The sequence below is a fragment of the Ischnura elegans genome, chromosome 2 (assembly GCF_921293095.1).
Source record: "Ischnura elegans chromosome 2, ioIscEleg1.1, whole genome shotgun sequence".
Lineage (NCBI taxonomy): Eukaryota > Metazoa > Arthropoda > Insecta > Odonata > Coenagrionidae > Ischnura > Ischnura elegans.
This window is the reverse complement of record NC_060247.1, coordinates 70,955,833-70,982,592: the sequence shown is the minus strand read 5'-3', so window position 1 is coordinate 70,982,592 and position 26,760 is coordinate 70,955,833. Positions and strand designations below refer to the sequence as shown.

General features: G+C 40.5%; 1 protein-coding gene across 4 annotated transcripts in view; it reads left to right on the top strand.

Annotated features, from left to right (window-relative positions):
• LOC124153933 (ankyrin repeat domain-containing protein 50) overlaps positions 1-24,182 on the top strand; it is an 817,119-nt gene extending 792,937 nt beyond the window's left edge. For 2 of the 4 annotated variants that reach the window (XM_046527343.1, XM_046527344.1), the window contains 9 exons: positions 2,022-2,472; positions 3,207-4,637; positions 5,167-5,688; positions 6,294-6,584; positions 7,225-7,319; positions 8,349-8,733; positions 9,777-10,494; positions 13,751-14,892; positions 21,836-24,182. In XM_046527343.1, coding sequence (XP_046383299.1) covers positions 2,230-2,472; positions 3,207-4,637; positions 5,167-5,688; positions 6,294-6,584; positions 7,225-7,319; positions 8,349-8,733; positions 9,777-10,494; positions 13,751-14,856 — 4,791 coding nt within the window. In that variant the 5' untranslated portion in view covers positions 2,022-2,229 and the 3' untranslated portion in view covers positions 14,857-14,892; positions 21,836-24,182. The remainder of the gene's footprint in view (positions 1-2,021; positions 2,473-3,206; positions 4,638-5,166; positions 5,689-6,293; positions 6,585-7,224; positions 7,320-8,348; positions 8,734-9,776; positions 10,495-13,750; positions 14,893-21,835) is intronic. The other 2 variants (XM_046527346.1, XM_046527345.1) reach the window with 2 other exon arrangements.
• Positions 24,183-26,760: the final 2,578 nt, after the last annotated feature.

The following is a 26,760-nucleotide window of genomic DNA, read 5'->3' as shown; positions in this document are numbered from 1 at the left end:
TATAACCACGCGAGATATCACCCAATACGTCACGCTTGACGTCGGTATAGGCAAATTTTATACACGTGGCTATGTTAGAATATACGTCAATGTGATTGTCTTTAATTTTAAGAGAAGAAATCTTCAGAAACGGAGCTCGTCCTAGCTAGTTCGGGATTATCCTGCAGTGCGTAGTGCTTTGTCAAGATATCAACCCAGTACGAAGTGATTAATATTTTGCGGTGTTCTAAGGCTGTGCCCGAGAGGATATGTAGCCCTCGTTTTAAAGTGTGAGAATCCAGAATCTTGAAATAAATTCTCCTCTCTTTTAATTGGGCTTGAATCAGTTTTTCAAGTTCCTCAGAATTCGCGTAAAGCTAAATTGGCCGCGGTTACTTGTATGTAAGGAACTTTTACTAGAAGTTTAAAAGTGAATGGAAAACACATATGGTCCCATTGAAAGCCACAACTCAGTCCAGAAGTTCTAAATGTTCTCAGTCAAACTTTCAAGGCCGGTATGAAAGTGGCCATCAAAATTAGAGTCATTACTCATTCCCCAAAAAAGGGACTCGGAATAAGTGTTGTGATTGAAGCACTTCTAGTCAATTGTTAACATTTTATGCAAAAGTTCACACCTGACTTGAAGGGGCAGCATTGTCACGTTAACTTGGAAATGTAAACTCACATAAAAAGAAATTTCTTACCGTAAAGTTCACTGGAGAGATTCACACTACTGAAGAAAGATGAGTATTTCCTTCGTAGACTTTGGAAAGTTGCCAGGAAAAGGAAGGCGAACCAGGAACCACGTGGTGTCTTGAAAGTCGACGATATAAAAACTTCACTTTCGTTGAGCGAAATATTTAAAAGAAATAATTTTCGGTAAGATTCACTTCTCTGAGTGCGCGATCTCTAATCCGGCCCGAAGGACCTAAATGTTTCGGAGTATTTAACAATAAAGGCGAATATGCGAAGCGGACAAGAATATCGTGGAATGCAAGTGCAGGAGAGAAGTGCGCTAGTCAGAGGACAGTACGAGAGTGAGACCGAATGAGGTAACTTGGCAGGTGCGCAAACAAATTGCGCAGTCGAGAGAATTTCCCTAGCGGCAAGTGCGGGACTAAAATTTTCATAAGGCGCACATTTGAACAGAAAATCCCTTGCAGCGACGACTTTTCGAAAAACGGATTGTTTTTTCATTGTCAGATCAGTAACTATTCGATGAGCTGGCATGTCCCTCTGGAATTTGATTCGTATACCAGTCTTCTGTTGCATTTTTAATGTTAAAATAATTCGATTTTTCTTACCACCAATCCGTAACTACCTGACCGCCCTCCTCTCCACGTCCTTTCTTTACTCCTCCACCCGCTGTCCTAAATTTCAGTAGATATAAGCCTACTCTTTTTTGGTTTGTAGCTCTAAAATGCATGCGAAGTAGATGAAACTCATATGGGTATATTAAATTCCATAGTGTGAAGCATTCGAAGTGCTTTTATTTCATTTTTCACAATGCTTCCTTTCATTTTTTTTATCTTTCTTTTCCATATAAAAATTTGATGTTCAAATTATGAATATTATAATTGACCTAAGAAAAATCAGGAGGAATCCGTGAAAAATGCCTTATGAGTCCTGGAAAATGCCATTCCTGTGTCCTTTGATTACGTTTCTTTGGCGTATTTGAAATAAACATAGGGTATCTTTAATTTAGATAACTTTGCGTAACTTGCTAGTGGTTTAATAAACGTAATGCCATTTTGTTTCAAAAACTCTTCATCAAATAAGTTTAGTTTGTACGCAGTCACGCGCACGGGTGCAAAGTTATGCTTTGCACCCGTGGTATTCAGTATTTCAGCGTCGTATTTCCTGTTGAAAATGAATGGGGACTTTTGAATACGGTCGAGGTTGTACCAAATAAAGCTTGTTGAATAGATACATTTATCATCATATTTACATAAAAATATATACAGAAGTTTGAAGTTAATCTAATTGATATGGATACAAATGAATAATGCTTGTATATCATTACCTCTTCTTGTTCGTTCTAGGCCGTTCAGAGGCGCGGCTGAATGCCCTTGGCTACCCCGAGATGGACGCCGAGGACTCGGACGCTGCAGCTGGACCCGGAGTCTGCACCGGCGGCGAGTGAGGGCGCTGGCGACCCCGGAGTCCCTGCTAGGACCACCGGCCTCGCCACCGCCGCCGCCTCCTTGCCCCCCACATTCGACTAGAAGCCGTTGAAGGAATACTCAGAGGATGGCGTCTTCGCTGCTGCAAGGGAAGCCGTTTTTCTGCCGGGAGTGGGCCTTCCTCAAGTTGGCCCACTGCCTGGAGCAGAGGGGCGGCGGAACGGGCGGGGCCTCGTCCGCGGGGGCCGTCATCCTTGGGGGCCCCGGCAGCGGCAAGACCGCCCTCTGCTGCGAGCTCGTGTGGCCCACCAATCTGCCGCAGGCCTCTGGAGATCCCCCACCACCCTCCTCGCCCTCATCCCCGCCACAGGTGAGGATGGTTGTTGAATTATTGTGTCCGTCCTAACTTTGCGATAGTAATCCTTTCTGGAGGACCACTCGTAAAGCAAATTCAAACATATATTGAATGATATAATTCCAGACAAGGAATCAGTTTAAATAGCACCAGAACATGTAAATTTTGCAATGTTATTATATTTTTTTCCTAAGCCTGAAGCACGCAATCATTTTTCCATCCCTTTGGAGGGACAGCTCCAGCGATGGCGGAAAAAATTACCGTTTCTTGCGATCATTTTCCGCGATGCCTCGAGGGATGGGATTTACATCCCTCTTTCCATAGCTGAAACTATAGGTGGCAGGATCCTTCAGAATGACCGAGTGATTCAGAAAATGATGGGTCAAGCGATCACTCTTTTGGTAGCTGAAAACCAATCTTTGGAGCTATCACTCTGAGGGGAGAAGAAAACGATCGTGTGATTCAGGCCTAAAACTCGTAATTCGATTGTATTTAGTTCTTTAGTTTTAAAATCAGTTACCCCCTATCATTTGATGTGTTGACACATATTTGTCGATTATTCCTCAACCTCAACGTCCTGAAAATATGTCTTTCGTCATTGCGTGCAAGAAAAGAGAGACTACAAAAGAACTTCAATTTTATCTTTTTATGATTCTGCTGAAAAACTTCCTTGAATTATAAATTCACACCCTTTCACATGTTCCATTCTCGAGCGCTGTTGCATTATGAATAATCGTTTTCCCATTCAGGCTCCTTTGGCGCCCCACGCCGGCGGAGCCTCCAGACAGAGGGCCTCCCTTCGGCGCCGCCTCCTTGCCTACCACTTCTGTCAGGCGCACGATGCTGAGTCTCTGGCCCCCGCACCCTTCGTCCGACGCCTCGCCGAGCAGCTCTCCGACTGCCCTCTTCTCCCGGGCTTCGGCGAGAAGCTCATGCGGGACCCAGAGGCGGCGGCCGCTCTCCGCCCTGGCGCCTGCGAGCGCGACCCCGACCAGGCCCTGCAGCGCGCCGTGCTCTTCCCACTCCTCGAGCTCGACCCTCCGCCCCACCGGCCCTGCCTCATGCTGGTGGACGCCGTGGACGAGTCGCACGCGGCCGCCGAGCGGGCCATCAGCGGCTCCGGGAGCCAGTCGTCCTCCGGCACGGGCAGCCGGAGCATAGCCGAGCTCCTCTCCGCCCACCACCACCTTCTGCCACGGTGGCTGCTATTGGTCGTCACGGCCCGTAGACAGTCCCGGACGGTGGTGTCCAGGCTCTTCGCCGGGTTTCGGCGCCTCGCCTTGGACGACCTCCGCCGCGCGGCCGTCGTGAGGGACGTCCAGGGTTACATCTTGGCCCGGCTGGACCGTGAAGAAGCCTTGAGGGCTCACGTTACCAGGGACACGGCAGAGATGTTGAACCAGTTGCACATCAAAAGTGCCGGGTGCGTGTTGTACTTGGAGAGGGTACTGGATGGCGTGGCAGATGGCTTTGTAGGGCTCAGGGAGGTGAGGGAGATACCGGGGACCCTAAACGGACTTTACTTGTGGCTATGTCAGAGGCTCTTCAATCGGAAGCAGTTCGCCAGAGTTCAGCCCCTGTTGTGTGTCATCTTGGCAGCTAGGGAGCCACTCACAACTGAGATGCTCTTTCGTGCGGTTTGGACCTCCAACTCTTCGTTGACCAGGGAGGATTTGGCCCGGCGCCTCACCTTGCTTAGGCGAGTTCTGGCTCCCTCTTCCATCACGGGTGAGGGCACTGTCCTCCCTTCAGGCTTGGGAACCAAAAAGTCGGGAAGAGCGCAGTTTCCTCCCAACCAAATTATACTTCTGTTCCATCCAAGCTTTGCAGAGTGGTTGCTGGACGTAAAGCACTGTACACGAAAGTACCTGTGCTCAGCAGCTGATGGGAATGCAATGCTTGCAGCTGCTCTATGGCTAAGGGGATCCAAACTGACTGCGTCGGAGACAAGGGCATTGACCCTTCACCTCAGTGCTTCCCCCCTGAAGCCTCCAATGCAACACTGGCACTTGGCCGCTTGGTTAGCAGAGAGTGGGGCACCCCTGGACGAGTGCTTAGAGAAAGCACCCCCATCACCTCACAGAGACCCCAGGGCACTGAGGCTGCTGTTGGATGCTGGAGCCAAAAGGAAAACCACTGCTGCTGATGGGGAAGATGCAATGCAGAGATCCACCATTCAGGTAGGAATTTTCTTGCATTTTTGATGAATCATGAATTTCTGGAATAATATTTTGTAAACATTATCTCCATGGGAGTTATTTACTTCTATGATTGTAATGAAAAATTATTGAATGAGAACAATGAAATTTTAATATTTCATACCGAATTATGATTCCACAATGCTGGAAGTCCCTAACATTATGACTCTTGAGTTCTCAAAAAATGTGAGAAATTTGGCAAAGTGAAAACATGTCTTTTCGTAGTGACTATTTTATAATTTTGTTTTGCTGCCTTGTTCAAATTTGTGTTCTTTATATTATTATTTTTATGTGACTCGTTTCTTTTGTTAGTTCTCGCATCGAGTATTATTTTTTTAGTATTGTTCTGTGCTTTTATTTGTTTCAAAAATAACTTGAATAATATCTATTTTAAAAGTGTTATCAAAGTGAAAATTTTATGTTGATGTTTGTACTATTTTAATGTAGTCTTTTTTGTTTTTACTTCTGCACTACGTCCACGTTATTAACGATTCGGAGTATTTTCTCTTAGGTTGAACAAATAGCATGTAATGGTTCTGACCCCATCTCATCCTCCCCCAAGGCCTCAGAGCCGGGAAGTCCTTGTGGTGAGGGTGAGGAAGGAGCCACAGAGACGGCTGAAAACATTGAACCCGAGGAAGACCCTCTGGCTGATCTCCTGGCAGCCGAAGAGGCTGCATTGGCAGCAGAGGCTGCTGCAACAGAGAATGGCAATTTGGGAACAGCCACTTTGGGCAGTGGACGCACAGCCCTCCACTCGCTTGCAGCCGAAGGAGACGAGAGGAGAGTCAGACTCCTCCTCTCCAGGCAAGGGGCTGGTGCGGCTGCAGTGCTGACGGCAGCTGACAGGCATGGACAGACCCCTCTGGGACTGGCGGCCAGGCACGGGCATGCGGGAGTTGTTCGTGCCTTGCTGGAGGCGGCTGGAGATACAGCATCAACTGCAGTTGATAGTGCAGATGCTGATGGGTGGACTCCGTTGAGATCTGCGGCTTGGGGTGGACATGCTGCAGTAGTGGAGGCATTACTTGAGGTGATTAAATCCACCAATTCATAAAGCAATTTCATTTTCGATTGAGGGGAAGCATTTTTTTGAATGCTGTACTCTCACAATTTATCTGCATTCATCATCATTACTTTTGTGTATAACTTTCCATGGTAATTTGTGGCCTAACATAAGCGGTTCATAACCTTTGATCTATGTAAGGCCCATAATTGGTCTTTGAAGAAAATAAATACGGCTGAATTAATGAATAAATCATTAAGAAATGGAGGTTATGAGTGCATTGAATGTTGAATGAGATAAGGCTAATATTGATGCCTGCTATTAGTCCTTATGCTGTACTTCCAAGTATCTTATTTCATATTGTCCTATTTCTTATTCCGTCTTGACGTCTGTTTCCTCACTTGTGCATATACACATTTGATCCACATAAAAGCTCATTTTGTCTTCTTTTGTGGCTCAAAAATTGCCACTTCCTCATGGCTACAAGCATAGTTTTTGAAGCTATTAAAAATCATGATTATGTTCACTCATCAAAATTATATAAAATCGGAATTTCAAAATCATTTATTTTGCCCAGTGATTAATTTATTTTGTCCTTTGATTTCTCAAATAATGAATGCACTGTAATGCAGGCTGGAGCAAAAGTGGATGGAGCAGATGCCGAGGGGAGGACTGCCCTTAGAGCAGCAGCGTGGGGAGGGCATGAGGAGGTTGTCCTGGGTCTCCTGCGGGCAGGAGCAGACCCAGGGGGTGCCGATCGAGAAGGGCGCACTCCTCTGATTGCAGCTGCGTACATGGGGCATGCGGAAATAGTCTCGCACCTGCTGGACTTTGGTGCTCCTGTTGATCATGAAGATGCCGATGGACGCACTGCTCTATCAGTCGCTGCTCTCTGTGTTCCTGCCAACGAAGGCTACGCTAAGGCATGTGCTCTCATTAAGTTTTCAAAGTGTCACTACAAATTCAAAGTTTTACCCCACTGTTATACCATAATTGTTATCTGTAATTTTCTTGATCTCAATTTCTTCAAATCTCAAATTTTTTCAAATTAAAAAAAAAATTAGTACGAAAACCTTTTTCATGCTAATTGCTCTATCAAGGCATATAAGCCTGCTCAAATTTTTATTTTACTCATGAGCAGCTTTATTGTTATAGCAAAAACTTATTAAGAGTTCAAATGTAAGCTGAATAATCAAGGGGGAATTTCTATCTTTATAAATATACACCTACATCAGCTTTTCGGTATTATATATTGTGGCGTGTTCTTGTGCATATTGAAATCACACTTATCCCTCTTGATACCAAAGCATTGACCTCACGAGGACTGATTTTTTCCTCTTCATCAATATTTTTTGTTTATTCTGTAATAATTTTAATCCATGGTGCCTTACTTCAGTTGCAATGGTTATGAGAGGTGTAAAAATTTTCACTAAGGACTTCATCCTCATCTGCATTTTATTACGTTCCATATTCTAGAAAATCTCAAAGTAATAGTGCAATAATAAAACATGGGGACATGCTTGGTTTGAAAAAAAGTAACAAAACTTTTCTTTCATCCATCAGGTGGTTAGTATCTTACTGGAAAGGGGAGCAGCTGTTGATCACGAAGATCGAGAAGGAATGACAGCTCTCCTAGTAGCTGCCTTTGAAGGGCACAGGTATGTCAATTGTTATGCTTGTTTTGCTGACATCATTTCAAGAGATTGTTTATGATAATCATTCCTCTACTCGATCAAGTTATAATTTTTTTTACTAACTATGGTTGCATTTTAACCAATTTTATCAGCTACCTTCAAATTATTTCCTTAATGTCTCTGGTTAATCTAGTGTTTCACAGTCTCATTGATGTAAAATTTTCTAGTTTGCTGTTGGAATAAGCTTCTATTACATTTTTGCTCAATTTGATTGCGTAAGTGGGAAAAGTAGTTATCGAAGGTGTGGTAACCGAAAAAATGATTGATTGAAGTGAAAATGTCAGTTGACTATTAAATTGAATATCCTTGTACAATGTACATTGAATTTGCTCATAACTGTGGAATAAAACATCCCCAATTCATGTTAAATGGCCTGTTTAATATTGGCTGATTTGGGAGAAAGAAATAGATACATAATATGGGAGAATGGTGGAGAGAAATATGATTGCGGAATGGAGTTAGTGATGAAAGAACCCTGGCATACTAAAAACATACTTTTGACGGAAGCTATGAAGTGATTTCCAGTTAAGCCTCCCCTCAGATCACATACATAATGTTAGAAAAATCTTCTCGGGATTGCGCGCGGGTTAGATTATTTAAGAGCTAAAATAATTTTAAATAATCTAACCCGCGCGCAATCCCGAGAAGATTTTTCTAAAGTTATTCGCCGGGAAAGTGTAAAATCATATACACATAATGTTCTTTTAATCCTCTCCTTAACCAAATAGGGACCAATCAAATGCATAATCTAGATTCCATTTCAAATCTTTCTCTCTGCTGAAATTTGAAACCATCCCTTAAAGATGTGAAGCTGAAGTGTGCACTTCTTAATATTGTACTCACAATCAGTATTCATGATTCAAGTTTTAAATACCAATTGATATTTCCAATTGGGACACATATTTGAGCATAAATCTAATTGGAATGGAAATGTATCAGTGCACTGTGCTAGCAGAGTTCCCTAATTGTGAGTGGAATCCTGTGTCATTGCAGAGATGTTTGTGAGCTGTTACTAGAGTACGAAGCAGACGTGGATCACAGTGATGGTGCTGGAAGAACACCCCTTTGGGCTGCTGCGTCAATGGGTCACACTGCTGTAGTTGAACTTCTCCTGTTCTGGGGATGTGGAGTGGACGGCATTGATGCCGAGGGCAGAACAGTTCTTGGTGTGGCTGCTGCTCAAGGATGCTCCGATGTTGTTCGTAGATTATTGGACAGAGGTTTGGATGAGACCCATCGTGATAATGCCGGTTGGACTCCGCTCCATTATGCTGCATTTGAGGGCCACCGTGATGCAGCGGAAGCTTTAATTGATGCTGGTGCACGGCTTGACGATACAGATAATGAGGGGAAAGCACCTCTGGCCTTGGCAGCGCAAGTAAGTATGGTTTACAGGAAAACTGAAAATGTGACAATCCAATCATCTTTAATGAGCAAATATTTTGACGGAGTGTTTATGGGTAATCTGACTGGAGATATGTACCGCCACCATTTTTATCATTCAAAATTCTATTAATGTTATATGTGATTTTTTCCTAGTGTACCCTACTTCAATTATACGTTTTCTGCCATTAGGCTTCCATATACTGTGAAATATATTTGATCTTACTTGAACTGAAAAATTCTTGAACCTTAGTCATATTTTGGAGCCTTGGCAAGAATTAATTTCTTCTTAGAAAATCAATTAATAAGAACTTTACTGTTAAATCCTATTATTTTTCCCATTCTTAGCTATCCTATTATTGTTTTAATTGCATTAGGACATATTTAGTTATTGAGGAAATTTCATTGCTATTCCATAATGGTGGGAAAATACTACAATATAATACTATATAATATAATAATATAATATTATATAATACCCTTACGTTTAAAGAGAAGAATTAGTGATTATATTATGAATCAAGCATAGCCTGAGTTATTTGTAATTTTTAAAAGTGTTTGTAGGTTGATTTTGGCATTTATATATAATGAAAACTTTATTTTAATGGATGCATTTTCATAATGAAAGGGTAATCAGGCATAATTACATGGCATCAAGATAGGGTTTTAAAAAACTGTTTTTTTTATAGTTTCTAAAAGAATATTGGAAAATTTCTATTAATATTTTGAATGATTCACTTTCATTACATAGCATTGAATATGTTTACTTGCAGAATTCCCCTTTAAGACTTATTTTTCAGGTATTTTTTTAGTTTCATTTCATAAGTTAGTACATATTTCCTTCTTAATATTCTTACTTTTGTCGGTGTAGCGAAATTTTAAAAAGTGAAAACTTTGATTTAAAAACTGAAGAGTCTTGAATGCTGTGATAATTATTGTCTATCAAAAAAGAAAGGATGTCTAATCATCTTCTTGTATCGAGGCATTTTTCCTTTTGCAATGTATGACTAAAAGCTCAATTTCTTTGCAATATCGCAGGAGGGTCATCTTCATGTCGTGCGCCTGCTTTTGGACCGAGGCGCTCCTGTGGATGCCCGTGCCCATGACGGAAAGACAGCTCTTCGTGCCGCAGCGCTCGAGGGTCGACGAGAAGTCATGAGGCTCCTGCTGTCTCATGGAGCAGATGCAGACTGCCGGGATGCCGATGGAAGGAGCACGCTCTACGCTCTCGCCCTGGAGGGCCGAACGGGTGCGGGTCGTGTGCTGCTGTCGGAGGGTGCTGCGGACGTCGAGACGAGGGACAGGGAAGGCAGGACTCCGCTGCACGTGGCCGCCTGGCAGGGTCATGTGGCCATGGTGGAGCTCCTGTTGGCTGCGGGTGCCAAAGTGAATGCCGAGGACCATGAAGCAAGGACGGCCCTGCACGGTGCTTCATGGCAAGGCCACGCGAGTGTCGTTAGGCTCCTGCTTGGTGCTGGAGCATCAGTGGACCATTCTTGCACCCAAGGTGCGACGCCCCTGTGCATTGCGGCCCAGGAGGGGCATGCAGAGTGTGTTAGGGTACTACTCCGTGGTGGCGCTGACCCCAATCACGCCGACCACTGCGGACGGACTGCACTGCGTGTGGCAGCGAAATCTGGTCATGATGAGGTTGTCAGAATCCTAGAAGATTTTGCTGCAACGGCGGGCAGTCCAGCCGTGTCGGCTGCGGGGACACCATTGCCAAGGCACAAGGCGCAAAACGGACAAGGTGGAGGTATGTGCTGACTTGCATGCTTAGGTCCCATGAAAACAAATACCAAATTTAATTTCATACACAAGAGGAAAGTTACTCAATTTATTTGCTGCAATAGTGTCAATTTAGTGTTAGATTCAAAAAAGATAAATTCAACTTCTTGCCAAAAAAATAATATTTGCTCATGACTTCATGTTATTCATAATTGTTATTGCTCCACATTCTGTCACTGTTATGCAATGAAAAGAATCTCACAGTAATCAGCTACCTCATCAGCACATGTTGTTACGTGTGATTAACCTTCAACAAAAGTTAAGTTTCAATATATGTGGCTGATTTCGAATTTGAAATGATTGATTTTGGATATGTGCATTTTTAAGGGTCATATAAACAAAGGGATTTTTTCAAAAATGGTTAATAAAATCAATCCATTGTATTGTGTTCATAGTAAATCTTGTCTTAATTAGCCTTTTCTGGAGCCAAAATATAAGGCCTAGTTGAGGTGGTGGCTATTGAATGGAGGGGAAATTTTCATCGCTACACAACGAATGTGCAAGTTTGGCTCTAAATTAAAGGGAAGATGTCCTCCTGCCCCTCTATATAGAGATAGTGTGATATGAAGGTTGGCATTTGGCAATTTTTTACTCTATATGATGGGCATTGTACTCCAGCATAAGAGAAATCATTGCTGCCAAGTTAGACTGGTAGTCACTTTAAGGAATTTATATGTAAAGGTCGTGAGAGAAAACTATGATTTTCAATAATCAGAACTCTCTAATGCATTTATGAAATTACTAGCTGACCCGGCGAACTTCGTACCGCCTAACATTCAATGAACTTATAGTTTAGTTGCACCATTTGTAAATAAAGAGCGGCTGTATCGTTTCAATCATATTTGATTTATCATAAATTAAATGAGAAAATATTGATGAAATAAAAATTATACGCATTAAGTTGTTGGCTATTTGGGTTATTAACCGTAAAAAAATGTTTTTAAGTCTGTTGCGTAAACTTGGCCCGTTCACGGGGCAGGTTAACGCAACGCTAGACCGACGCTTGACTGATGCTCAAAATAGTGTAAGAAAAGCCCCTATGAAGCAGCATTTGTATCAAATGACTTTAGGCGCGCCAGTTGTAGTATCTCTGTTTGGAAAAAATGCACTGCGTAAACGTGCTGCATGCGTAAACGCACCACGGTGTGCCCTACACATTCAGGTTTAATGTCTTGCGTCAAGCGCCTTCTGATATACAAGTTTTTTTTTTTGTTATCAGGCGCAAGATAAAGCGAATGAAGGTAAATAAATATAGCGAAGCAAAGCAGGGACGCAGCGAGGGGGGTTTTTGGGGGTTAAAACCCCCCCTAAAGCTCATAGAATCTTTTTATAAAACATTTGGTTATTTATATTAGGGGAACGGATGAGTCACAAAATATTTAACTGTTCACACAACCGCAAAACCTACCATTTTGAACCTTTTATCCAAAAAAAATATCTGGGGAGGGCCCCCACACCTCTTGCTTACCTTGGCGAGTTTTCTATACCCTACAGACCCGCCAGTATTAGCTGCGCCTATCCTTAATTCCTAGCTGCGCCCTTGAAGCGAAGGAAGAAATACAGCGGATGGTTTACCGACTCGTAAACATACCACATATTATTTACCATGAGAAAATCATGGGTTTTCACTAACACATGAGAATAAACATCACAAAAACTGAAAGACTGACCATACGATTTGTAAATCGTTATCACGAATGCAACACGAATTGGAAATTGAATACGTTTAAGCTCAAAAGGGCATATAAGTTGGGATCATGGAATCTTCGGATTTAGAACTTCCTCATATTTGAATTTTCCTTTCAGTATAATGGCGTGAATTACTTTCATTATCAGTTTTTTTATAACCAAACACGTTCCGTTGGATAGTTTTGGTTGGTTTAGGTTTCGAAAGATAATGAGCCTACCTTTAGCTGTAAATCGTGCCGTGGTAAGCCAGGTGCGTCCAAGGACTTTAAATATTCAGATAGATAGTGGGTGACTTCGTCTTCGTTTATTACAAAGTTAAAAGATTTGAATTCATGCAGAGTACACAGACATTACTGATAATCAACAATTGCTTGGAGATTTGTTTACACACACGGTAGTTATGTGTTTGTTGACAACTCAATTCGAACTGAGCTTACCTCTAATTCAATTATTTTAATACTATTTTAATATTACTTTAATATTTTTAACATGTTTGAGCATTTAAATTTTTTTAATATTGTTATAAAGATCAGTTAGTCGTAGATCGTTAGTTATTAAAGTGGTAAAAACAAAACAAATTATTTAATTTGTAGTTTTGACCGACTTATCAATTGTTGTGTTACTATAACTCCTAAAAGCATGTCCATAGGGAAGAGATGAATTTTTTTTGTGAAATTATCCTTTTTTAATGGCCTATATGTTAACCCCTCCTGAGACGAATCCAAAGAACCAAATCTCATTGAAATCGGTGCAGCCGTTCTCGAGTTATAAGTGTTCTAACTAACACGATTTTCGACTTTCTTTTATATATATATAGAAAGATTAACTTGCTTCAAATTTAATATAGAATTTTTTGTTGAAAATTTTTTTAGAAGTTTTGAATAATTATCATGTTTTTATTTTTGATTTTCTCGGAATAAAATAGTTGATTTATACTGGGTGGCTTTTTCAAAAATTTTGCCTATACATAATTATTTGAAGGTAGAGAAAATTTGTGATGCCCAAGTAGAATTTTAGTCAAATATTTGTCATGTGCTTGAAGTAATGACTGGGTGGTTGGAAATTTGCCCAACTCATGTATCTAACCTGTGGGAGGAGGAAAAAAGATTGATGTTTTGAAATGCCTGTTTGGAAATGCACCTGATGATGTGTAATTATAAACTTTTTTCATAAAGCCTTTCAGTACTGATTCATTAGACATATACTTGATGCATTCAGCTACATATTATTTTATTTAATGATTACTGTAGAGTTTTGGTTTTAACGAGCTGTTTCAATAGCCCCTCTTATTTACAGAAGTATTAAATGTATCGTAATGGTATGAATTTCTTTTTCTCAAATTTTACGTTTGAATTTTTGGTTAATCATACCATTTGGCTAAATTTGCATATACACTGCCTGAAATTTTTATCAATGAGGGGAAAAATAGTAATTTTGAATTTGAGAATACTTTGTTAACATTTCTGCACAGATCCATGTGAATGATTTAAGATTCACACACTCAATTGAATTTCAAGAATCATTGAAATGTTTAGCCTTCCCCACAGGTGGCAGCAGCAGTACCACATCCATGACATCGGGCTCCACGGCTGAAACGAAACCTTCATCAGCTGTGCTGTGCCAACCCCAAGTACCACCGTTCTCGCAGACGGCTCAGGTTGGCTCAGCGTTGCTTCCTCCCTCTGGCCCTCCCTTGCCTCCCCACCAGCACTCGTACTACCACCAGGGCCAGCACCAGCTCCCCCCACCCCCTCTGCCGCACCACGGCGCCTCCTCCCACCTGCACTCCTCTCCACCCCCGCACCCGCAGCCCCTCGACTCACCAGAGTCCTCCGTGGACAAGCGCCGCTCCGTCGCCTCCCTCGGAAACCGATCTTCTGGCGGTCTGTCTTCCTCCAACTGCACCGGCTCCACCAAGTCATCGCAGAGGTCGTCTTCGGAGCCCCACGGTGTGGCGCAACCCCTTCCCCCACCCCTACTCCCACCCTCTGGCCACTCGGTCAACTGTGCCTCGCACCAATGCCATCCGCAGCAGGCTCACGCAGGCCAGCCACACCACAATCCCCAGCACCACCTTTACCAGCAGTTGTCCTTCACGCAACAGCTGCAACAGTGCACAAGAGCAGCCAAGAGCCGTCCCCAAGGTATTAAGACTGGAGTTCCTCCCCCGCCAGGAGCTCTTTCCCCTCTGAGTGAGCCGCAGTCACCGATCTATGCTTCGCCCCCACCCTCCCCACTCAGTGACGCCCCCAGTGGTCGTAGGAGTCCAGCTGTGATGATGGACACACCGACATCGGCCACCTCCAACGGTGCAGTCCCACACGTTGGGCTGCACCCAATCCCCGGAGTCACAGACTGTGTTAGCATATCGCAGACTCCCATATCGTTCAACCGCGATGCCCACATGAAGATAATCCTCGGAGGTGGACGTCCAGATCCATCGAACTCATCCTCCACGCCAGCAGCGTCCAAGCTGAAACGGAATGGCATCGTGACCAATCCAAACGTAAAAGTCAGTGGTGGTGGTGTGGGTGGACTTGCAGGCTTCCGTTTGGGCCTGAAAAATGGCCTTGAAGCGAGGAGAAGGCAGGCTGGGGCAAGAGCAAATGGTTTTCCCTGGAAGAAAGAGACTCCCCTTTAGTGAATCCCAGTATGCTGCTTTGGACGTACACCTCAGGTAAGCTCAACACCACTTAGGCATAACATGGACACACTAGAAAGTGAATCACTTGAGTACTTGCCGGTAATAGGTTTTTGAAAAAGGGGAAGAATGATTGAAATGAATTCATTATCTCATTAGTGTTTTGCTCTCAGCTATGATGTATTGGTCTTTACGAGAGTGAGGTGAAAAGTTCTCGTCCTGACACTGAAATAGCACTCTGATCAGCAAAGTATATTTTTCCCGTATGGTTGCACGCCTTGTTTGTATTTCGGATGACAAGTTTCAACCAATGATTTCTTTTAGTTTGTTTACACAAATTTGTGCTGTAGGCATCTTGTGAGTTTTTCATTGAAATGGATACTTGAAATTGATTATTAACAAGTTCCCTGCTGTGGACTTTTAGACGAATTCACCCAATGCGCTGACGTGCTTTTCTTTCGTTTTAATACTTGGATCCTTTCCATTTGAGTTTTCGTGTGCATTCGGCTACACACGCTACGTTGGTCACGTCATATACGTGCCGCCAAAGTAGCTGTGATCGACAGCGTGCTATGAGCATCCAAGAGAAATGCTCATTCTTTGGGCACAATGACCAAAGCAATGTGGAGAGGAAGTATGTACATGTTTCGGTCATTATGATCGAAGCAGCAATTAACGTGTTAATTGATGAATTAAAATGATTACTTGAATGCCCTGCATCCTTAGAATTCTTCATTTTGGATGGATTCACCCCTTAGGAAATTCATCTGCAGTTGATGAAAATATATTGGAAACTTTCTCCTTCTGTTAACCGTTAAAAAATGGGTGGCGGAATTGAAACATGGTCTCTCATATCTTGAAGATGACCCACAAGGATGAAGGCCAAAAATCGTAACTACATGCATGGGTCATTCCATGTGAATTCAACACACCACTCAACCCGACCACCTCAGATTTCTTTCAAATTTGGTGTATTCAATGGTACTGGTAAGTGATGGAAAAATACCAATTTGTAGAGGTCAATAATGATTTTGACAAAAGTTACAGGTCCGCAAATGTTGTGAATTTGTCGAAATTTCAGTGTGTCTCTCTAAAGATAAATGACTATAATTCCGGTTCTATTCAAGGTAGAGAAATACAACTTATGGTTTTGGAAAGGTAATAAATAGGGCTTTACAATGATATACAACACGGGCTATTTATAATAATTTTAATATTCAAGGTCATTGACGTTGACCTTTGACCTTGAATATCTCAAAACACCCCCCCTTCAATTTTTTTTATAAAAATATATGTTAATGCTCATACATTTTTCTACACGCACACAAAATATCAAGATGGCACACTTAGGGCGTCATGCCCGAAAAAATATTTGTCTACAGAACTACACAAGCAAAATGCAAGAAGTACCACTTAAATATGAAATGCCCATTGTTGAACGGTATAGGTCATGGCTATATCATTACAGTGTTACAGAAAACAATGTGATGGGTAGTTTTAATGAAAATACAGTTAAAATTGGCAAAATCCAGGGATGGTTCCAAAGAGGAGCTAGGGGGGGCTAATCCCCCTTTCGGTATCCAATGTACACTAGATAAAATGGTAATTTTTTCGGGCCCCCTCCACTGCTGCAAGATTCAGGTCAATGCCTTCACTATTATTGCCAGGATGAAAGAGAAAGAAAAGCATATGATAATGAACCACAGAGGAAAGCAATCAGCGCCCCATGCAGAGCACAGAATCGCTAAGAAAACACATAAATCGGAGCGTGAGTGGAAGAATATCTTCTATGAGTGTCCCCCAGACGCTGTTCCTAAAGGAAGTATCCTAGCATCAGCTGGAAAAAAATCATTAAAAAATACGAGCACGCAAACGAAGGCAATGAAGAGGCACAGAATGAAAGCAGGCAGATATATCTCATATACACTTACTAAAAGTACACAAATGGAAGTGTAAGAGAGAGGAATTCTTAATGAAAGATTCGGACGCCTTTGGTCTATCGCCCACGCTTTAGGCATGGCATTTAGAAGATGCATACAGTGCGTTGCGCACGCTTAGAGAGGAACTACGGGCATTTATAGTCACGCTTGAGTGGTTAATCTAATTTAGACTAATTTGCAGTTAACCTAATTACATATTTTCATTATTGAATCAAACTGTGAGAGACTAATCTGATTAGATTCAGAGGGTTTAATTTAGAGTGAGAATCATACAGTCATTTAAGGTACTTATCTGTTGCTTGTCCCATGGATGTCACTTCAGTAGGAACTACAGTGAAGTGTATGTGTGAGAATCAGACAGTCATTTGAGCTAATTATCTGTTGCTTGTCCCACGATGTGACTTCAGTCGGAACTACAGTGAAGTGCATAAGTGATTTTAGCACTATTTCTTTTATGTGAAACATTAGTTTGTGAAAAATGGCTTTCAAGTCAAAAATGTACTGTTGCAATCCATTTAAAGAAGAAGGCCATGCAAGAGTAAAGAAAAAATTGAGAGACGTTCAGGATTGGATGGCAAATGAATCACCTAATATATTGATAGGTGGGGAAATTTGCAGTAAATGCCGAAAAAATTATCACAGAAGTTATCAGAACATGCTGAAGTAGCCTCTGCTATGCCAGGGACTTCCAAATAAGATGTAAGTGAAGATGAAATAGCACCTGCTATTGCCCTGGATTATTTAAATAGTAGCCTTCAGTGTTTAGGTGCATCTCCTGTGAAGAAAAAGAGACTTCAAAATGAGAAAAATTACCCAAAAGAAAAATTGAAAAAGGTAGCCTCAGTTTTGGAGCATACTTATTTGGAGCAACCTGAAAAAGAGAGTGTAGAACATGCAGAAAGTAAAATCATAGCCCAGCTCAAAGATAAGTTTCATAGTCCAGACAGTGTATGTGACAAGGTACAGATTCTGACTGTGCTTCCGAAGAGGTGGAGTGTTAGGAAAACCATGAAAGAATTTTCTGCCTCAGATTACATTGTACGGAGAGCCAAACAATTAGTGGCAGAATATGGTATTTTAGTAACACCAAATCCAAAGCCAGGTAAGACATTATGTGAGAAAACAGTTCGATGTGTACGTGACTTTTACTGTGACTATAACATGAGCCGTATGATGCCAGGAAAAAAGGACTATGTGTCGGTGAAAGAAAATTGGGTTAGACTGCATAAACAGAAGCAGCTAGTGTTGCACAATCTCAAGGAAATGTACAGATATTTTAAGGAAACATATCCAGATTTAAAAATTGGAATCTCCAAATTTTGTGAATTGCGGCCGAAGCACTGTGTTCTTGCGGGTGATAGTGGAACCCATTCTGTTTGTGTTTGCGTCTCCCACCAAAATTTTAAGTTGATGTTTGAAGGATGTAAATTAAAGGAGCTAACCAAGCACGAAGAACATACGTTACCATCATACAAGCATTGTTTAACATTTATTACATGCAATCCCGCTCTTCCAGCATGCTTCTTAGGTGCATGCCCCAATTGTCCATGTGTAGAAAAACTAAATGATTATCTCTTTGAACTCTTCCGTAGAAATGGCATAGATGAAGTTTCGTACAAGTGTTGGTTAACCACTGGCAGGGCAGTTTTAGAGACTTTAACAAAATCAACGAATGATTTCCTAGAGGCATTTTCATCCAGTTTAAAGCAGCTAATACCACACTCATTCATAACACAACAGCAGTCACAATTCTTTAAAACTACAAAAGAAGAACTCAAAGTGAATGAATATCTTGTGGTTTGTGATTTTGCAGAGAATTACTCCTTCATCATTCCAGATGAAGTTCAAGGATTTCACTGGAATAACTCACAGGCCACAATTCATCCATTCGTGGCTTACTATCGAGACGTTACATCTAATAAAATACAACATGTGTCATATGTAGAAATATCTGACTGCCTTCACCATGATACCGTATGTGTGTATTGTTTCCAGCGCAATTTCATCAATTTCCTGAAATGCCACTTTTCAACTCCAAAGAACATTTATTATTTTTCCAATGGATGTGCTGCCCAATATAAAAATAGAAAGAATTTCATTAACCTGAGCTAACATCAGGAAGACTTTGATGTCACTGCAGAATGGCATGTTTTTACTACAGCTCATGGCAAAGGACCTTGTGATGGGGTTGCAGGGACCGTAAAAAGACTAGCCACACTTTCAAGCCTCAAGAGACCTTTTGATAACCACATATTGACAGCACGAGAGTTGTTTCAGTGGAGCAAATTAAATATCCCTCCATGTACCTTCAATTATACACCGACTACCCATCACGATGAAGACATGGCCAAGCTAAAGCACCGTATCGAAAATACTAGGACGATTCCTGGTACCCATAAACTTCATTGTGTCATACCTATTAAAAAAGGTATAGTGAAGAAAAAGGCATATTCCATCTCATCAGAGTGTAGAGAAGAGTCAGTGACAGCTGTGGTGAGAGAAATGCTGTTTACAGACATACATGGATTCGTTGCTTGTTTATACAATAATCACTGGTGGGTTGCATATGTCGAACACACTTCCCAAGACACAGATAAAGCACAAACCGATTCTTGCACCCACATGGACCATCTCCATCGTTTGTGTTCCCTACCAAACCAGACAGTCATATCATCAAAAGATATGACATTCTCACAAGGCTCGATCCTTTGAAACAAACTGAAAGGACATACAGTCTCCCTGGATCAGACCTGGCGAACATCAACAATTTAATTGGAAACTTAAGAGGTGAGGTGAAACCAAGTTTTATTATATTTTCATTGAAGCTACCCATCACATTGTTTTCTGTAACACTGTAATGATATAGCCATGACCTATACCGTTCAACAATGGGCATTTCATACTTAAGTGGTAGGTACTTCTTGCATTTTGCTTGTGTAGTTCTGTAGACAAATATTTTTTCGGGCATGACGCCCTAAGTGTGCCATCTTGATATTTTGTGTGCGTGTAGAAAAATGTATGAGCATTAACATATATTTTTATAAAAAAAATTGAAGGGGGGGTGTTTTGAGATATTCAAGGTCAAAGGTCAACGTCAATGACCTTGAATATTAAAATTATTATAAATAGCCCGTGTTGTATATCATTGTAAAGCCCTATTTATTACCTTTCCAAAACCATAAGTTGTATTTCTCTACCTTGAATAGAACCGGAATTATAGTCATTTATCTTTAGAGAGACACACTGAAATTTCGACAAATTCACAACATTTGCGGACCTGTAACTTTTGTCAAAATCATCATTGACCTCTACAAATTGGTATTTTTCCATCACTTACCAGTAACATTGAATACACAAAATTTGAAAGAAATCTGACATGGTCGGGTTGAAAATGCCACTTTTCTGTGTTGAATTGACGTGGATTTACCCGCATAAGCATCAAATAAGTGCATGATATGGTATGGATGATAGTTAAGTAAAGGCTAGTGAGAAAGATGTGCAGATACCAGAGGAAAGGATGCAGAAGATATTACACAACAAAAGGATGTAATGGTTGTATACAAGATTGGTGCTGCATTTGTCAAACGCTGATCAATAGCAAATGAGCTAACGATTTTCTCAACAATTTTTGGACCAATTCAATACAGATCCAACTGATTTTGTGCAGCAATTTGTTACCATGGATGAGACATGGGTCCACCGCCACATGCCAGAAACAAAATAGCAGTCTATAAAGTGGGTGGGAGCCAGGGGTTTAGTGCCAAACAAAGCCAAGTGGATTGCATCTGATGGAAAGGTCATGGCCAGTGTTTTGGGATACGAAAGGGATCTTGTTAATTGATTTACTTACATAAGGCAGAACAATTATAGGTGAATATTGTTCCAACCTTAACTGTACCAGCTGGATGTCAAAATTTGCTTGAAGAGGCCTGGCTTGAAGAAGAAAAAAATGTTTCCTTCTCCAGGACAATGAACCTGCTCGCAAGTGTGTTGGTGATGGCAAAAATAGGATTTAGGATACAATTTGCTTGGCCCTCTCTATACATAGTTGGTCTTTATCCTCTGGATGTAGCATCCTCTCTTCCATCCATTTCCAAAATTGAAGAAATTTGTTTTTGGGAAGCTCTTTCATTCAATGAAGAAGTTGTAAGGACTGTAGATGAATATTTTCACAGCTTTCTTGACTCTTTCATATTTGAAAGAATGCTGATGTTGTAGTAATGCGCACGTTGAAGTCAAGGGAGATCATATTAAAAATCAATCATTTTTTAAAGAGAAAGTCTGTGTTTCATTTTCAGGCCAGGAACTTGTAACCTTACCCTCGTATTAGCAATCTTTTTCTTTAGTAAGGGAAATGCTGCTGATTGAAAGTAAATCATTGGTCCCGTAATCCAACTCGCCCACTACCTATTTTCTGTGTTTATTGAATGTATTTTATGGGCAAAGAAATACCTTGCTTGCGTGTGAAATTTCAAACTTAGTATTTTGATAACTCACTGTACTCTTCAATACCAAATCAATTTTCTCTTAAATTCTCTCGATAAGATGTTGTGTGCTAAGTGGGCGCTCCACATTTCAGCCATGATCAACTGTTTCACGCTCATGTATTCTTTTGCTTACCTGATTCATTTATGCAATTCATTCCAAATCTGCTGAACAGGGTGACGATTATAGGTAGATCCCCTCTTCTATGTCTTGTACAGGGGACATAATCCTTACCAAGCCCACATTTATAATGCATGGAATTCCACTTTTTATAATTAACTATCAATTCAGTTGTGGTAAAACATGGAGCATACAGTTAAGGAGTAGAGTGTACTCTATACCTAGGCCTTATGTTTGATTAATGTTAAATAATATTTAGTGCAAAAAATTGACACAGGGAGACTCATCTACAATATTTTAAGCATTTAAATTTCTAGAATATTGGTGTGTAGCACCTTACGATGACTTTTTCTCCCTCAGAATAATCTCAAGTGGTCTAAACAAAATCCTCTTGGTCCTTTCTTGTTTAATTTGATAAAATTTATCTTTTTCAGGTACCATGAATCAAGAGGGATTTGATGAACTATTTTAACTGCATAGTGTGGAGATGACTGTGGCAATTCTAAAAACAATGTGCCATTGACAACTATGAAATTTTATGTAAATATTTTGTAGTTTGATGCATGTGAATACTATCTATCCTGTTGACTGAAAAAATTGCCATGTTCTAAAATGTTAAGCACAACCTCTGTTAATTCCACTGAAAGGCCCACATCACAGTCAAAACTGTGCGCAATGTAGATGAACGGTTAAGCATGGGAATAGTAATTGGTTGAGTGAAATCTCAGCCTCGAAGCTAGAAATAAATGCCAAGGGATCTGTCAGCAGTGCGGCTAATGGCATTGGAAAACAAAGGCAAGAAAGAGCATTGGTACTTTCTGGCACCCGTATTTAATTACTGTTTTAGAAAAATGTTCTTTAACTACAGTTCGTGGCCATATAAAGTCTTAATGAATCCATCCTTCATTGGAATCTTTAACATTCCATTAAGTTTCCTGGAATTCTCTTGCCAAAAAAGTCAAAACTACTTAGAATGATAGATGATAGATTTGAGAGTAAACGTAAGCTTCATATATGCTGAGAGCCTAAGAATCAAAAACTTACTCTCTATCATCTTGCAGCATTATAGCTCAAGTTAACATGAGTATTATAGACTCGTTTAGAATGTGTGTAAAATAGGCTTGCACAATTTTGTAGTGTATGCTAAACCCACCTTAATGAGCATAGGATATACATACTCTGAAAGATCAGTGAAAATATGCTGTTAGCTGGAAAAAATAGATTGACTCTACTATATGCTGTAATTAACTGGATTCCAGGAAACTTAGCGCCATACTGCCATTTTCATGATATTTCATCTTACATGAATTAAATGATACTTTAATTGTAGAAAAGATCAATGATAATACTTGGTGGATAAGTGTTCTTATCTTATTTTAATAAGCAAACGTTGCATTTACCTAAAAAATCAAATACATAATACAAACCTTGCCATCATGTGGCATTCTTTTCTTTCTCTGATTTACACATGTCCTCACATCTCAGCTTTAGACAAAAGAGTCTATCCTTTTGATTATCATATTAATCAAAATGAATTTTGCATGAGTATTACATTGGTGTTTTGGGGTGAGAACCAGCAGGTAATGGAAAGCTTTGCCAATGAGATTGAATTTAAAATTGCAGGATAGTCATCTGCCAATTGAGTCACATGTACATCATAACTCATGCTTCATCTCTTCTCATGATGCTTTTTGATTGTGATATTTTAATATTTATGTCATCTTCAACAGCATGATACTACCTGTTAAGCTGTTCCACAAATAGGGCTGTAAAAATTCTGTTGTAATTACCTACACAATTACAGTCTGTATTTATTGAATAGACAATATATGTATTGCCTTAACTTCTTGGGTAAGAGGAAGAGGACAAATAGTGAATGGAAAATGAAACTAGAGAAAAGTTTGGTGCAATGGTCTAACTAATCCAAAGATCCTAAAAACCACAAATGTAATGTAGTAGTACCATTGAACATGAAGTCCAAGTGTAAGTGCAGTAATGATAAAAAGTTTTAGAGGCCTGATTTTTTAGAAAATACCTTTCTATGTTAAATATTTTTTTTATCTACCTACATACTTAGCAAAAAGTGGCACACAGTGTTTCCATACTTGTTTTGTTGTAGCATAGGATTAGGCAGATTGTTGGTAAATGACTGTCGTTAGAAAATGAAAGGAATGCTAAAAAGTATAGTGAAGACTGAAAACACTGGAGCCATTAAAAATCCTGCTACCACATAGGCAAATATAAGTGCATCGAGAACAACATTCTTATTTTCATTTTCTTAGAAGACAAAATTAGAGTCTCCGAATAAATACATGTATAGTGGTTACATTAAAAAATGTGAGTGTGCTTGTAGAAAGCATGTACACAAGACCTACAGCCTAATGAAAGCACCATCCTACAGTTTACATCTTGGTGTGCACTTATAAGTGTTTCTTAACTTTGATTCTGTGAAAATGTTCAACTGGTTGAGCCTGTATGTGAATGTGTGAGTGATTGAGTCATTGTAGTCTGTCAGCAGATGTGTGTGAGTCTTGTCCTGCATCAGGAGTGCCACTTTTGATTAATAAGGCCTACTGCTTTGGGTCTACATTAACATGCTTAGTGTCAAATGTACATGTGACCTTGGAATTGGGCCATTTGTTGACCTCTCTGTGTTCACTTAGCATTTTTATTTAAGATAATGGTTACTCTAGTATTAGATGAATGCAAAAGATATGTTGTAATGTACCAGAGAGGAGGCAGTGATGTGAAAGTAATTCATAATTAAAGTATTTAATTAAATCATGGTCTTCATTTATTCAAGCCCTTAAAGAGTTTCTCATCCAATTTCATTTCCTTAGGAAGACTCGCAGTGCCTGAAGAAATACATATATGAATGATGGAACTGGAGCAAAAGTTTCCTCATGGGTGTTGAACATTCTTTTTGATCTTCTAAGGCAGCTATTTGTTTCACTGTTTATGATGAACGTTTTCTGCTCCATTACAGGAGGCATTCTAAGGTTGAAGTGGCTTCAGTCGCCTTCAGCCTGAAAATGCCTCCTGGCACTAAGCACAATGTACACACCCAGTGTAATAGTCAATTGTAAGCAGGAAATGGTTAGAGTGAGACCAGTAGAAGGAGAACACTAGGGTGATAAGGTAAGAGAAGGAAGATAATAAGTCTATCGTCTCCAAAACAATGTTGCCATTTTTAATACGTCATTGACACAAGAAAAGCTACAATTGCTGAAAATATGTCCTGGTTTGTGCCTCAGCACTTACAGACAGGGGCGCAACTAGGAATTAAGGCTAGGGGGGGTTTCAGGCGCAACTAACACTGGGGGGTTTGGGGTGTGTTATACCCACCAGGGTTAGCAGGGGGGGGCCCTCCGCAAGAAAAAAAATTAAGATAAATGGTTCAGAATGTCGAGTTTTACGGCCTTCTGAGGGATATTTTGTTAATCCTCACTCTATTCTGTAAGCAATAAAGTAAACTAGATTTAATATTAAAATTTCTCTGAGCTCTGGGGGGGATGTTATCCCCCAAAACCCCAAACTTGCTGTGCCACTTCTTACAGAATAGCCAAATTTTCGTTTAGTCATCTCAGGTTCACCATTAGGTGCGAATTCAAAGCCAACCAATATTTTGGGCAACATCTCACCTGCTAATTTCAAGGCTTAAGTCTTTGTATTCCTTATTCCCCGGGAACACCTACTAAAATTATTTGGTTGTAAACCGATTTTATTTGGGGACGTTTGAAAGCTTTACCTTAGATTTGAACCCTGTAATCCTTCGGTCAATCTTTCTGCTCACACTCATTAATGCTCTAACATTGTAATTATCTATATACATCATGGATGAGGGCCCCATCTTGCTCCTTTACCTGATAAGTTTTCACATTTAAACAAACATACATGAATTTGGAGAGACTGTTAAGTTTTTATGTAGAAAAAATAAAATTATCCACACGTTTGCTTAGGACTCAGGGGAACTGAAAAGAATAATTCTGACCGATAAACTGAATTGTTTTGTTTATTTTTTTTTTTTCATTAAATGTGTCCTCTCACTTGTATTTGTGGGCAAGAATTTTCCCATTGGGACCCTTTGACCATGCCGCTGGACCTCTTGGATAAACAATCCACTCCTGGTTAGCACACTCCCTCTTAATTTGTACATAAAAGCCAAAACTTTAACCCTTTGAGACACCAAGTATGCTCATTACTGGAAGAGTTAGCAACCTTGATGTCGGTATTGCCATTGACCCCTGAAGCTAACCTACTTTACCTAAGAGAAGAGCATAACCTCTAAAGAAAGAAGCAAGATTATCACTCAAGTTACTCTGAGGACAAATCATTATCCGAACAAATGATCTACAAAACCAGCCGTCTCATGCTGCAGTATCAGGAACATATAATCTGTCAAGCAGCTACCATGAGATAAACTTGCACTTACCCAAGTACGTGTTTCACTACATTTTAAAACTTTTTTTTAAACTATCCTTCATTCTTTTACTGTTTTTTTTTCCTTTTTCAAAGCTTGGGGCATGTGAAAGAGCTTCTCATTTGAGGTCCCACCGCTAGGGTGTGCAATCTGGCTGAGGTCACTACCAGAAGGTCCCTGACACAGTCTCTCATCAATGAAAGGGCTCTAAGTCCACTAAAAGCACCACATAAGCCATGCAAGATGAGAGACATAACTAAGCAGAAAAAACAGATTTTTCTACCTGCTTGAGGATGGCTGCAGACTATAGTGGGAGAGGTTCGCAGGGTTAGCCAGAAACCCACTGATTTAATCGAAATTCTTAAAATCTGGATTTGGGGATGATATCCCCAATGAAAACGACTAAAATTATAGAAATTGAGATCCTCAGATGCTTGAAATACATCAAGATAACAAGTGACATAGCTCATTTGAATAATTCTCACCCCAAGGGATGAAAGGGGTTTACCACCCAGCCAGTCAGCAAATCCCCTTAAACCGCTGTTTGGATATACACCATCTTCTAGTTTGGATATCACAGCAACAGATTCAGAAAAAATTCAATGGGGGGAGGGAGGGGTGCAAAAGATATTTAGATCTACCTACATATACTGTTATTGTAATAAAAAATAATCAAGTTACATGCAAATTTAAGATCAGTTTATTTAAACTGATTATATGCACATACATGACAATGATATCTTATGATATAAAAAGTTACAATTGTGGTTCTGCAATATTCAGCAATGCGGGCAGCCTCGTAAGGGGGGGGGGCACCCATCCCCTGTCCCCTCCATATGTATCCACCACTGCTTCAACAACACCTTTCATAGCTTCCAACTCAGTCATGTTAGCGAAGTGAGCAGCCCTCCTGAATCAAATCCAAGCGTTTCGTAATGG